Here is a 14,614-nt window from a genome sequence, read left to right as displayed (position 1 = left end):
AGCCGGGGATTTTAAGAAAGCTAATCTGAGGGAAACACTACCGAAGTTCTACGAACACATTGACTGTTGCACTTGCTCTGAGAAAACATTGGACCACTACTACTTAGCTTTTCAAAATGTCTTCAAGGCCCTCCCCCACACTTCCCTCGGCAAATCGGATCACGATTCCATTTTGCTCCTCCCTTCCTATAGGCATTAACTCAAACAGGAGGTACCCAAACTACGGACTACTCAACGCTGGCCTGACCAATCGGAATCCATGCTTCATGTTTGTTTTGATCCCGCGGACTGGGATATGTTCCGGGTAGCCTCTGAGAATAACGTTGATGAATACACGGATACGGTGACTGAGTTTATCAGGAAATGTATAGGAGACTATTAAAACCTACCCAAACCAGAAACCGTGGATAGATGGCAGCATTCACGCAAAACTGAAAGCGCAAACCACCGCATGTAACCATGGCAAGGTGACTTGGAATATGGCCGAATACAAACAGTGTAGTTAATCGGCAGTTAAGGGTGCTCTCGAGTGGCTAGATGTACTTTACCATTCGGCCATCAGATTTGCCACCAATGCTCCTGATAGGACACTCTATACTAGAGGTTGACCGATTATGATTTTTCAATGCCGATACCGATTATTGGAGGACTAATGAAGGATTATTTATTTATTTATTTATTTATGTATTTGTAATAATGACAATTACAACAATACTGAATGAACACTTTTATTTTAACTTAATATAATACATCAATCAAATCAATTTAGCCTCAAATAAATTATGAAACATGTTCAATTTGGTTAAATAATGCAAAAATAAAGTGTTGGAGAAGAAAGTAAAAGTGCAATATGTGCCATGTAAAAAAGCTAACGTTTAAGTTCCTTGCTCAGAACATGAGAACATATGAAAGCTGGTGGTTCCTTTTAACATGAGTCGTCAATATTCCCAGTTAAGAAGGTTTTAGGTTGTAGTTATTATAGGACTATTTCTCTCTCTACCATTTTGTATTTCATATACCTTTGACTGTTGGATGTTCTTATAGGCACTATAGTATTGCCAGTGTAACAGTATAGCTTCCATCCCTCTCCTCGCCCCTACCTGGGCTCGAACCAGGAACACATCGACAACAGCCACCCTCGAAGCATCGTTACCCATCGCTCCACAAAAGCCGCGGCCCTTGCAGAGCAAAGGGAACAACTACTCCAAGTCTCAGAGCGAGTGACGTCACCGATTGAAACGCTATTAGCGCGCACTCCGCTAACTAGCTAGCCATTTCACATCGGTTACACCAGCCTAATCTCGGGAGTTGATAGGCTTGAAGTCATAAACAGCTCAATGCTTGAAGCATTGCGAAGAGCTGCTGGCAAAACGCACGAAATGAATGAATGCGTACGAGCCTGCTGCTGCCTACCACCGCTCAGTCAGACTGCTCTATCAAATCATAGACTTAATTATAACATAATAACACACAGACATGCGAGCCTTTGGTCATTAATATGGTCAAATCCAGAAACTATCATTTAGAAAACAAAACGTTATTCTTTCAGTGAAATACGGAACCGTTCCGTATTTTATCTAACGGGTGGCATCCATAAGTCTAAATATTCCTGTTACATTGCACAACCTTCAATGTTATGTCATAATTACGTAAAATTCTGGCAAATTAGTTCGCAACGAGCCAGTAGGCCCAAACTGTTGCATATACCCTGACTCTGCGTGCAATGAACGCAAGAGAAGTGACACAATTTCACCTGGTTAATATTGCCTGCTAACCTGGATTTCTTTTAGCTAAATATGCAGGTTTAAAAATATATACTTCTGTGTATTGATTTTAAGAAAGGCATTGATGTTTATGGTTAGGTACCTTTTTCACGAATGCGCACCACATCGATTATATGCAACGCAGGACACGCTAGATAAACTAGTAATATCATCAACCATGTGTAGTTAACTAGTGATTATGATTAATTGATTGTTTTTTATAAGATAAGTTTAATGCTAGCTAGCAACTTACCTTGGCTTCTTACTGCATTCGCGTAACAGGCAGGCTCCACGTGGAGTGCAATGTAAGGCAGGTGGTTAGAGCGTTGGACTAGTTAACCTTAAGGTTGCAAGATTGAATCCCCGAGCTGACAAGGTAAAAATCTGTCGTTCTGCCCCTGAACAAGGCAGTTAACCCACCGTTCCTAGGCCGTCATTGAAAATAAGAATGTGTTCTAATTAACTGACTTGCCTAGTTAAATAAAGGTGTAAAAAAAATATTTTATATATATTTTTTTAAATTGGGCCAAATCGGTGTCCAAAAATACCGATTTCCAATTGTTATGAAAACTTGAAATCGGCCATTCTGATTAATCGGTCGACCTCTACTCTATACTCCTCTGTAAACTGGTCAAGTCTGTATACCCATAGCAAGACCCACTGGTTGATGCTTATTTATAAAACCCTCTTAGGCCTCACTCCCCCCATCTGAGATACCTACTGCGGCCCTCATCCTCCATATACAACACCCGTTCTGCCAGTCACATTCTGTTAAAGGTCCCCAAGGCACACACATCCCTGGGTCGCTCCTCTTTTCAGTTCGCTGCAGCTAGCGACTGGAACGAGCTGCAAAAAACACTCAAACTGGACTGTTTTATCTCCATCTCTTCATTCAAAGACTCAATCATGGACACTCTTACTGACAGTTGTGGCTGCTTCGCCTGATGTATTGTTGTCTCTACCTTCTTGCCCTTTGTGCTGTTATCTCTGCCCAATAATGTTTGTACCATGTTTTGTGCTGCTACCATGTTGTGCTGCTGCCATGTTGTGTTGCAACCATGTTGTTGTCATGTTGTGTTACTTGCTACCATGCTGTGTTTTCATGTGTTGCCGCCACGCTATGTTGTTGTCTTAGGTCTCTAATTATGTAGTGTCGTGGTGTCTCTCTTGTCGTGATGTTTTGTCCTATATATATATATATATATATATATATATTATTTTTTTTTCAATCCCAGCCCCCGTCCCCGCAGAAGACATTTTGCCTTCTGGTAGGCCGTCATTGTAAAAAAGAATTTGTTCTTAACTGACTTGCCTAGTTAAATAAAGGTTAAATAAAAAATTTATAAAACTACAATTCCCTCTGTAAGGCAATCAAACAGGCAAAACGTCAGTACAGAGACAAAGTGGAGTCGCAATTCAACAGCTCAGACATGAGAAGTATGTGGCAGGGTCGACAGACAATCACGGACTACAAAGGGAATACCAGCCACGTCGTGGACACAGACGTCTTGCTTCCGGATAAGCTAAACACCTTTTTCGCCCGCTTTGAGAATAACACAGTGCCACCGATGTGGCCAGCTACCGAGGACTGTGGGCTCTCCTTCTCCGTGGCAGAAGTGAGTAAGACATTTAAGTGCGTTAACTAGAGGTCGACCGATTATGATTTTTCAACGCCGATAGCGATTATTGGAGTGCCAAAAAAAGCCGATACTGATTAAATCGGCCGATTTTTATATATATATATTTTTTAATAATGACAATTACAACAATACTGAATGAACAATGAACACTTATTTTAACTTAATATAATACATAAATAAAATCAATTTAGTCTCAAATAAATAATGAAGTTCAATTTGGTTTAAATAATGCAAAAACAAAGTGTTGGAGAAGAAAGTAAGAGTGCAATACGTGCCATGTAAAAAAGCTAACGTTTAAGTTCCTTGCTCAGAACATGAGAACATATGAAAACTGGTGGTTCCTTTTAACATGAGTCAACAACATTTAACAATATTCCCAGGTAAGAAGTTTTAGGTTGTAGTTATTACAAGTGCAACGATTGTGCTTTTTTCACAAATGCGCTTTTGTTAAATCATCCCCCGTTTGGCAAAGTTGGCTGTCTTTGTTAGGAAGAAATAGTCTTCACACAGTTCGTAACGAGCCAGGCGGCCCAAACGGCTGCATATACCTTGACTCTGTTGCACAGAACGCAAGATAAGTGACACAATTTCCCTAGTTAAAATAAATTCATGTTAGCAGACAATATTAACTAAATATGCAGGTTTAAAAATATATACTTGTGTATTGATTTTAAAGAAAGGCATTGATGTTTATGGTTAGGTACACATTGGTGCAACGAGTGCTTTTTTCGCGAATGCGCTTGTTAATCACCAGTTTGGCGAAGTAGGCTGTGATTCAATGATAAATTAACAGGCACCGCATCGATTATATGCAACGCAGGACAAGCTAGATAAACTAGTAATATCAACCATGTGTAGTTAACTAGTGATTATGTTAAGATTGATTGTTTTTTATAAGATACGTTTAATGCTAGCTAGCACCTTACCTTGGATACTTGCTGCACTCGCAGTCTCCTCGTGGAGTGCAATGTAATCGGCCATGATCAGTGTCCAAAAATGCTGATTACCGATTGTTATAAAAACTTGAAATCGGCCCTAATTAATCGGCCATTCCGATAAATCGGTCGACCTCTAGTATTAACCCTCGCTGCCGCCCCAGACGGCATCCCTATCTGCGTCCTCAGAGCATGCGCAGACCAGCTGGCTGGAGTGTTTCCCAACATATTCAATCTCTCCCTATACCAGTCTGCTGTCCCCACATGCTTCAAGATGTCCACCATTGTTCCTGTACCCAAGAAAGCAAAGGTAACTGAAGTAAATGACTATCGCCCCGTAGTCCTCACTTCTGTCATCATGAAATGCTTTGAGAGACTAGTCAAGGATCATATCACCTCTACCTTATCTGACATCCTAGACCCACTTCAATTTGCTTACCACCCCAATAGATCCACAGACGATGCAATCGACATCACACTGCCTTATACCATCTGGACGAGATAAATACCTATGTATGAATGCTGTTAATTGACTACAGCTCAGCATTCAACACCATAGTACCCTCCAAGCTCATCATTAAGCTCGGGCCCTGGGTCTGAACCCCGCCCATTGCAACTGGGTCCTGGACTTCCTGACGGGCCACCCCCAGGTGGTGATGGTAGGAAACAACACCTCCACTTCGCCGATCCTCAACACAGGGGCCCCACAAGGGTGCGTGCTCAGCCCCCTCCTGTAATCCCTGTTCACCCATGACCTCGTGGCCAGGCACACCTCCAACTCAATCATCAATTTTGCAGACGACACAACAGTAGTAGGCCTGATTACCAACAACAATGAGACAGCCTACGGGGAGGAGTTGAGGGCCCTGGGAGTGTGGTGCCAGGAAAATAACCTCTCACTCAATGTCAACAAAACAAAGGAGCTGATCGTGGACTTCAGGAAACAGCAGAGGGTGCACCCCCCCCCCCCCATCCACATCGACGGGACCACAGTGGAGAAGGTGGAAAGCTTCAAGTTCCTCGGCGTACACATCACTGATAAACTGAAATTGTCCACCCACACAGACAGCGTGGTGAAGAAGGCGCAACAGGAGGTTGAAGAAATTTGTCTTGGCACCTAAAGCCCTCAAACTTTTACAGATGCACAGTTGAGAGCACCCTGTCGGGCTGTATCACCACCTGGTACGGCAACTGCACCGCTCACAACCGCAAGGCTCTCCAAAGAGTGCTGCGGTCTGCCCAAAGCATCACCGGGGGCAAACTACCTGCCCTCCAGGACACCTACAGCACCCGATGTCACAGGAAGGCCAAAAAGATCATCAACGACAACAACCACCTGAGCCACTGCCTGTTCACCACGCTATCATCCAGAAGGCGAGGTCAGTATAGGTGCATCAAAAGCTGAGACCGAGAGATTGAAAAACAGCTTCTATCTCAAGGCCATCAGACTGGTAAATAGCCATCACTAGCACCTTAGAGGCTGATGCCCTATATACATAGACTTGAAATCACTGGGCACCTTAAAAATGGAACACTAGTCACTTTAATAATGTTTACATATTTTGCATTACTCATCTCATATGTATATAATGTATTCTACTCTATTGCATTTTAGTCTATGCCGCTCCAACATTGCTCGTCCAATATTTATATATTTTTAATTCCATTCCTTTAGATGTGTGTGTATTGTTGTGACATTGTTAGATATTACTGCACTGTTGGAGCTAGAAACACTAGCATTTCGCTACACCCGCAATAACATCTGCTAAACATGTGTATGTGACCAATAAAATTTGATTTGAAGCAGTCATCAAGGCAAAGGGTGGCTACTTTGAAGAATCTAAAATATATTTTGATTTGTTTAATACTTTTTTGGTTACTACATGATTCTATTTGTGTTTTCATAGTGTTGATGTCTTTACTATTATTCTACAATTTAGAAAACAGTAAAAAATAAAGAAAATCCTTGAATGAGTAGGTGTCCAAACTTTCGACTGGTACTGTACATACGCACACACCCATCAAACATACACCTGCACACTCAAGTTTTGTATTTTTCACTTTTTGCAATCCTATCTTATTATAAAACCAAATGAGGCTACTCATAACAAGACAGTAGGTCTGTGTTCTTCAACCCTAGTACTTTGGGACCGGATGGGCAGGTTTAATTCCAGCCTAGTACTAACATAATTAGTTGAAACAGGTGTGTTAGCACTAGGCAGCCTGTGTAAAAGCAGGATCTAAGATACCAAAGTGGTATTTGTGACCTGAACTATGTACTCACCTTGTTTCGGGAGACGGTGTGATTGAAGGCATAGATGGTTTGGTTGTCACTGGTAACCGTATCGTTGTAGGTAACGTCAAACTCGGCATCTTTTTGGACCACCGTTTTAGTTTCTGCCCGTGCGCACCGCAAGTGGGTCACACATAACCACAACAGGACCACATAACCAAGCCGGAACCAGACTAAAACTGGGCCAAATTTACAACCGCTCCTCAAAACCATTTCCTTGCGATTTGTCAATAATAGCTGTGCTAGCTGAGCAACAGTTTGTCGACCAAAATGCACTTGACACGTCGGATGACAATAATAGCAATGAATGGCAAATTTACCTAACTAGGCAGCTCAGTTGTAATTTATCATTCACAACAGAACAGTTGATAGCGAACGACTACCTACAGTAGTGTGATAATCTAGCCAGCTAGCTACATTTGCTAGCTAATGATCAATGTATTACATCCACATCGCTCCTCCTGTTTCACCATCGCCAGCTAGCCACTCCTCGGTACTGCGACTTAAACTAACGTTAGCTAGGCGATAACAACACAACTACTACTGTACTAGCTAGCGAGCTAGATCCCGAAAGATTTACTATCCGAGGTTTTTACAGCTAATATCATCCACATTTTATCATTTAGGTTGACATATCAGGTACCGTAAAGTGAACGTTGTTTTTGCATCTGTTGAATCGACTGGTCACGGCGATTGAATCTGTGTCACTCACACCCTCCCAACGCACGCAGTAAACAAACCAAGCACGGCGTAATGACGTCATTCTTTTCAGCACAAACATAGAAATAGAATGCATATGACCAAATGTATTGCAGTAAACTCTGACATAAGGAATAGATACAATATTCATTTGAAATAAAACACGTATTAGATCTATTATTGTTTTGATGGAAAGAGAAACACATTTTACTACATTTTTCCTACTGGACTAAGTGAGGGTATTTCAAGAAAGTGAGGTACGACTCTGGTTGTACATTTAAGGGCTTGTAAGTAAGCATTTCACTGTAAGGTCTACTACACCTGTTGTATTCGGCTCATCTGACAAATACAATTTGATTTGATTTGACTTTGCAGCTGGCCCATCTAGCAGAAATAGATCAGTTCTGCCTCCTGTTCATGATTCATGACAATAAACGTAAACCTGCCCATGTCTCTCACCTCAACTGCAAAGGCAAGGCGTACCAGTGCACCAAGTCTGGAACCAACAGGACCCTAAACAGCTTCTACCCCCAAGCCATAATACTGCTAAACAAGACTGCTAAATAGCTAATCAAATGTCTACCCAGACTACCTGCGTTTACTCCTTTTTGCACTAACTCTCTTGCACTGATCTATGTACACACACACTGGACTCGGTACTGGTAGTCCCTGTATACACACACACACTCACACATACTTACACTGACACCCCAACACACACACACACGCACGCACGCACGCGCATGCTCGCACGCACGCACACACACACAAATTACACACGCTCACATGTATACTGACAACACAAACACTAACACTAACACACACACACTTTCACACTCACCGCATACGCTGCTGCTACTGTCTATTATCCTGTTGCTCACTTTACCCTTACCTATGTACATAGCTACCTGAATTACCTCGTACCCCTGTACATCAACTCGGTACTGGTACTCCATGTATATAGCCATGTTATTTTTACTCGTTATTGTCATACGTGATTCACTGTCTTTTTATTCCTCATATCACTATTTCTATTTTTCATTTGTATTTTTAAATCTTTATCTTTAACTATGCATTTTTGGAAAAGGACCCATAAGTAAGCGTTTCACAGTTTCACCAATTCTTTACGAAGCATGTGACAAATAACAATTGATTTGATTTTGATTTGAACATGACAAGGCAGTTCAGTTGGAAACAGTACCTCTGCTGGTGTAAGACCCATCCTGCATGCAGGAAAGGCTTCATTTCTTTCAGGAAAGGCCTGTGTACACAGGCTTCATGTGCTGCATGAACAGAGCTCCAATAATTATAGGATTAGTTCCAGGATTCTGTGAATAATATGAAGGACCTGTAACTTTTCTTGTTCCTGTGATAGTGTGAATGAGTTAGGTAAAATTATTTATCCTGGTCACAGAATATTAAGTCTATAAATCTAAATGGAATGAATCGGAGTTGCATTACGGTTTAGATAATAGTTTCTACAGTCCCCCTGCGATGGTTAGCGGAAAGGTAAACAAGACAGTCTCTGTGAATGACTGAATGTATTAGCACACCGTCTTGTGTGGCTTTCCTGCAGACTAGACGCTGTGTTGTATATTGCTGCCTTTCGCAGGTCGTAGTGCAGATTGCACATTTTGGTCAGCCCCTCCCCAAAAAGGGAAAAGGGGAATAGAAATAACTTAAATTGCACCAACATTTAACCCTGCACCTATCCACTATCCAGAAACCCCCACATCCCCCTACATGTCTCTAAACAATCCTACACCAGGCCATCTGCCTGGGAGGATGGAGCCCCTTCTCTCAAACCTTCCTGTAGATCTTCTGCACTAAAACCTCGCACACTCAAATATTTCTCTGCTGCTGCAACTACCACATCTAGCTTCTGTGATTTCCGCTCCGTCAGTGCAGTGCATACGCAATCCAACCTTACTAAAACTCATCCTCTCTGGCTCTTTCTCTCCAGGCCTACTCACTGGGGGAATCCCAGTCGACTCACTCACCCTTGGATTATCCTCTACTCTCTTCAATACCTCAGCATAGGAAACTTTTTGCCCCACTCGAACTCAGTCAACATCAACCTGTCTCTCTCTCACAGGGCACTTCCGATCCCCAGCTGCATAGGCACCCCCACAGTTGACACACAGTGCTTTCTCTATCCCGACTGTACACTCTCTCTGACTATGCCCTCCTGCACATTTCTCACATTGTGGGATCTCCCTTCTACACACTGCTGTATCATGTCCGAGTCTTTAAAACCTAAAGCAAAGAAGCGGGTTCAGAACATAGGCCCTCACAGAATAGCAAATATATCCTGACCTGACCTTATCAGGTAGAAACTCTGTGTCAAAGCTCAACAAGACAGACAGGGTATTCTCAGTCTCACCATTGCCACCGTGTCTACGTCACAAACACTAGGAATATTCCTTTTAATTTGATCCACCTCTTCACTCAACGCTACCTCACTGACCACCGCTTTCAGTGGCGCCCTGCTACGGGAAAAGCAAAGCACACCACAGGTTGAGTCCCGAGCTGCATGACTTAAAGTGCCCACTTCATCTGGGAGGCAGATACACACATTTTTTGTGAATAATTCCACTTCTCAAAGCTTTCACAAATGTAATCATTCCCAGTTTGTCCTTTACCCAGCTTGTCACAGCATATGGACTGGCCAAAAAGAAGGAATCAACTCTTTCCAAAATCTCACTCCCACCAGTCCAAAATCATCTCTGGTAGGACTCTCATGGCAAACGTTGGAAGACTCTACCACACCTCTCGTCGCAGGTAGGTCCACAATATCCTTGACTGGCTCAACTTTAGAGTGCTCACCACTGCCGACTGACTCCATTTCGAGATTAGCAAGGTCCTCAAGAGAGCAGGAAGACCTATATGTAAGATTACTTGGTTTGCAATCAGGTGATGTAGGTATGTACACATCTAATGAAGGTGTACTGCATACTCAGGAGACTAATCTCTGATCTTAACATCGCAGTTCTTACGCTTTCACGTCATCGCATTTCCCTGAATGTATTCTCTACCCCTCCCATTGAAAAAGTTCTAGTAACCTGAGCCGCGGTACACCTGTCTATGGCCTGTGACGTGAATGGGTAAAAAAGGGTAAGGGAGCACCCTTCTCAAATTGAACAGTAATCTGCGCCACTCGGTCATGTTGTCATTAATAATAATAATAATAGATTTATTTTATATAGCGCTTTTCATTACAAGTAGAATCTCAAAGTCGTTTTAAAAACAAAATAAACAAAAAACTATTTAATAAAACAAATGTAGGAATAGGACAGTTCTTGGGCAACGGTCAGTTCAGAAGGGTAGTATCTTGACTTTGGACTACAGCCCTCTGGGGGCAGGTATAGGGCACCCCTCGGCAGAAAAAACAGAACTAGACAATCATTTGTGCCAGGTGTGATGTCCCTCCTATATAGCTCTGGTTAATGATCCTATCAACCCAGTAAGGCCAGCAGGCTTGTCTCTTTTTATTGGTGTGTAACTGTTATGAAAGTTGTATTGTCAATTTGTTTTGTATTTAAACGCCACTTTAAACGTGTACATGACACTGCAACAAAATGTCCCCATGGGCACAATAAAGTCAGTAAAGAGGGGTTAGCATAGATGGTACAGTAAGGCAGGGAGGTAGAGACATCTGACAGACAGGTCAAGGAGCTCTTCATCGGGCACCTTGTCGTCTTCGATAGTCACAGCTCCTCCTCCGTAGGTAGGCTGGATCATCCACTACAGAAATGTAGCACCCAACTTGGTGATGCTTCGGAGTCTGTAAAAGTGCCAATATAAGACCACCACACCTCATCAGTGGTTCAGAAAAGCCCTATATGAGCCTCTGAATACCATCACACAACAGTCCACTTCCCTCTAGGAACTGGGGCAGGGGGCCAAAAAGCCGATGCTGTTGGTCTGGTGTTTCGGCATCATTCAAATCATAGCAAGCTAGCTAGCCAAGGCAAATATAAACTGATTTGCTTGCCATAATCAGTCCTGCAATTCCGTGGGTCACCACCAATTATTTATGTATACAGTTGAAGTCAGAAGTTTACATACACTTAGGTTGGAGCCATTAAAACTAGTTTCTCAACCACTCCACAAATTTCCTGTTAACAAACTATAGTTTTGGCAAGTTGGTTAGGACATCTACTTTGTGCATGACACAAGTAATTGTTCCAACAATTGTTTAAAGACAGATTATTTCACTTACAATTCACTGTATCACAATTCCAGTGTGTCAGAAGTGTACATACGCTAAGTTGACTGTGCCTTTAAACAGCTTGGAACATTCCAAAAAATGATGTCATGGCTTTAGAAGCTTCTGATAGGCTAATTGACATCATTTGAGTCAGTTGGAGGTGTACCTGTGGATGTATTTCAAGGCCTACCTTCAAACTCAGTGCCTCATTGCTTGACATCATGGGAAAATCAAAAGAAATCAGCCAAGACCTCAGAAGAAAAATTGTAGACCTCCACAAGTCTGGTTCATCCTTGGGAGCAATTTCCAAACGCCTGAAGGTACCACGTTCATCTGTACAAACAATAGTACGCAAGTATAAACACCATGGGACCACGCAGCCGTCATACCGCTCAGGAATTAGATGCTACGGAGAGCGTGATCACACAGTCATCCCGAACAGCTGATGCTCTCATGCATGCTTATGTATTGCTTGCCTCAACGCTAGCATAAAAGGCATTTAGCTCGTCTGGTAGGCTCGTGTCACTGGGCAGCTCATGGCTGTGCTTCCCTTTATAGTCCGTAATAGTTTGCAAGCCCTGCCACATCCGACAAGTGTCGGAGCCGGTGTAGTATGATTAAATTTTAGTCCTGTATTGACGCTTTGGCTGTTCGTCTGAGGGCATAGTTTCTTATAAGCGCCCGGGTTAGAGTCCCGCTCCTTGAATGCGGCAGCTCTAGCCTTTAGCTCAGTGTGGATGTTGCCTGTAATCCATGGCTTCTGGTTGGGGTATGTATGTACGGTCACTGTGGAGACGACGTCATCGATGTACTTATTGATGAAGCCAGTGACTAATGTGATGTACTCCTCAATGCCATCGGAAGAATACCAGAAAATATTCCAGTCTGTGCTAGAAAAACAGTCCTGTAGCTTCGCATCTGCGTCATCTGAGCACTTCTTTATTGACCGAGTCACTGGTGCTTCCTGCTGTAGTTTTTGCTTGTAAGCAGGAATCAGGAGGATATAACTATGGTCAGATTTGCCAAATGGAGGGCGAGGGAGAGCTTTGTACGTGTCTCTGTGTGTGGAGTAAATGTGGGCTGGAGTTTTTTTCCCCTCTGGTTGCCCATTTAACATGCTGGTAGAAATGAGGTAAAACGGATTTAAGTTTCCCTGCATTAAAGTCCCCGGCCACTAGGAGCGCTGCCTTTGGATGAGCGTTTTCCTGTTTACTTATGGCGTTATACAGCTCATTGAGTGCGGACTTAGTGCCAGCATCAGTTTGTGGTGGTAAATAGACAGCTATGAAAAATCTAGAAGAAAATTTTCTTGGTAAATAGTGTGGTCTGCAGTGTTTCATGATATACTCTACCTCAGGCGAGAAAATCCTCGAGACTTCCTTAATATTAGATTTAATATATTAAATTGGCTATATAATAGATTTTTTAAAATTGGTTTTTAAGGTTAGGGCTTGGCATTAGGGATGGCAGTGTGGTTAAGGTTACAGTTAGGTTTAAAATCAGATTTATGTGACTTTGTGTCTGTGCCAGCTAGCAACCACTCTCCAGAGCTGCCTCCAGAACAAGATTCATGACAATAAATGCCAACCTGCGAGATATGGGTCTACTACAGACTTGACTGATCAGCATCCCATGGACAGCACGACTAGGTCAACACTTGAAACTGGCGCTAACCAAAACCTTAACCCTAAACAGAATTAAATAGTTTAATTATTAGATAATAACAGTGAAATAGTGCTGTGTCTCTTTTGCAAGGTTTCTCATCAGTTATAATTCATCAGAAAAAATATGTTTGCATTCTTTCTTCGTCTCTCAACTCTTATATTTGCTCCCTCTGCAGTTTTACCATCAAAGTAGGAAGTAGACTAGGTCTCCAATTGTCATCAAATTCTTAGTCTTATTATACTAATTCATTTAGTGGTGGGCAAGGAAAAATGTTATAATATTGATAAAGGAAATAGATCAATTTAGATTCAGAAAAGTGAATGGCCCTTTTGTGATCTAGATGTCACATCTGCTCCTGTAACACCCTCTACTGCTCATCCTGTTTCTACTTGACCTGCCGCCACTCCCCCAGTACTCTCTCCCTCTCCCTCTCTCTCTCTGTGTGTGTGTGATTGTGTGGGCGGAGACAGGTGTGCTGGAGTCAGAGCAGATCCCCACCAGTTGCAACCTGTTCCATAATCAAGACCTCTACAAATACTCAGCCCTTCCACTTCCATGCTGCCAGATTGTAATCTCTGCTCAGTCAGTCTACGGTTCTAGCTGTTTGTTACTATTCAGATCCTGTTATGCTGTTGTGCCTGTTTTCCTTGCCTGATGCTGTTTTTCTCTCCGCTACAGTTGTGCCCGCTCTGACACTGGTCCCTGTCTCCAGTCCAACATCTCGTCATCCTGCTACTCTGTCCTGGATTCCTCACTCTACTACTCCCTTGGATTCCCTTCCGGACATGCTTACTCTGTCTCAACTCCTCTCGCTCCAGCCTCAGCACCTGGTTTCCAGCAACCCGCCTGAGCTTCCCCTGACCTGCACTCCATCTCCCCCTGTGTTTCAATAAATACCTTGGTTACTTAATCCCAGTCTCCTCGTCTGAGTCTGCTCTTGGGTTCCCCTCTTCCACTCCGCGTAACACTAGATTCTAGCTGATTCTCTGATATTGAATCTTACAGGCCTGTAAGTCATGTAATCAACATATCCAGTAAAATAAAACCATTACTTTAGCCTACATCTCTTTAATGTACATTTTGATCAATGTGGTGCTCCAAGAATACAATTGTATACCCTTACACCAACTCATAATACCGGGCATATTATGCATAAGTAAGAGATTGAGGCCTATTATATCCTTTCTCGTTCACCATAAAGAGCTGTCCTTTCAGGGCCCTAATTTGTCTTCATCATGCCTAACCTATTGCACCCTCCCGATGAAAACAAATTTGATGCATGAGCCTGTATAGAAGACCCAACTGTTTTTCTCCCAAAAGTCTAAATATAAAGCCAATCATCCAAGATGTGCTTTAGAACATGCCCCCAGTTATGCACTTTACGTTTGCTTCACCCTAAATATAAAATG

At 42.6% G+C, this 14,614-nt stretch overlaps 1 protein-coding gene across 4 annotated transcripts in view; it reads right to left on the bottom strand.

Moving 5' to 3' along the window:
• Nucleotides 1-7,339, bottom strand: part of LOC120028334 (SID1 transmembrane family member 2-like) — a 34,165-nt gene extending 26,826 nt beyond the window's left edge. For all 4 annotated transcript variants that reach the window (XM_038973549.1, XM_038973548.1, XM_038973547.1 and 1 more), the window contains exon 1: nucleotides 6,623-7,339. In XM_038973549.1, coding sequence (XP_038829477.1) covers nucleotides 6,623-6,844 — 222 coding nt within the window. In that variant the 5' untranslated portion in view covers nucleotides 6,845-7,339. The remainder of the gene's footprint in view (nucleotides 1-6,622) is intronic.
• Nucleotides 7,340-14,614: the final 7,275 nt, after the last annotated feature.

Source organism: Salvelinus namaycush, chromosome 34 (genome assembly GCF_016432855.1).
Source record: "Salvelinus namaycush isolate Seneca chromosome 34, SaNama_1.0, whole genome shotgun sequence".
NCBI lineage: Eukaryota > Metazoa > Chordata > Actinopteri > Salmoniformes > Salmonidae > Salvelinus > Salvelinus namaycush.
This window is presented reverse-complemented; position numbering and strand designations above follow the sequence as displayed.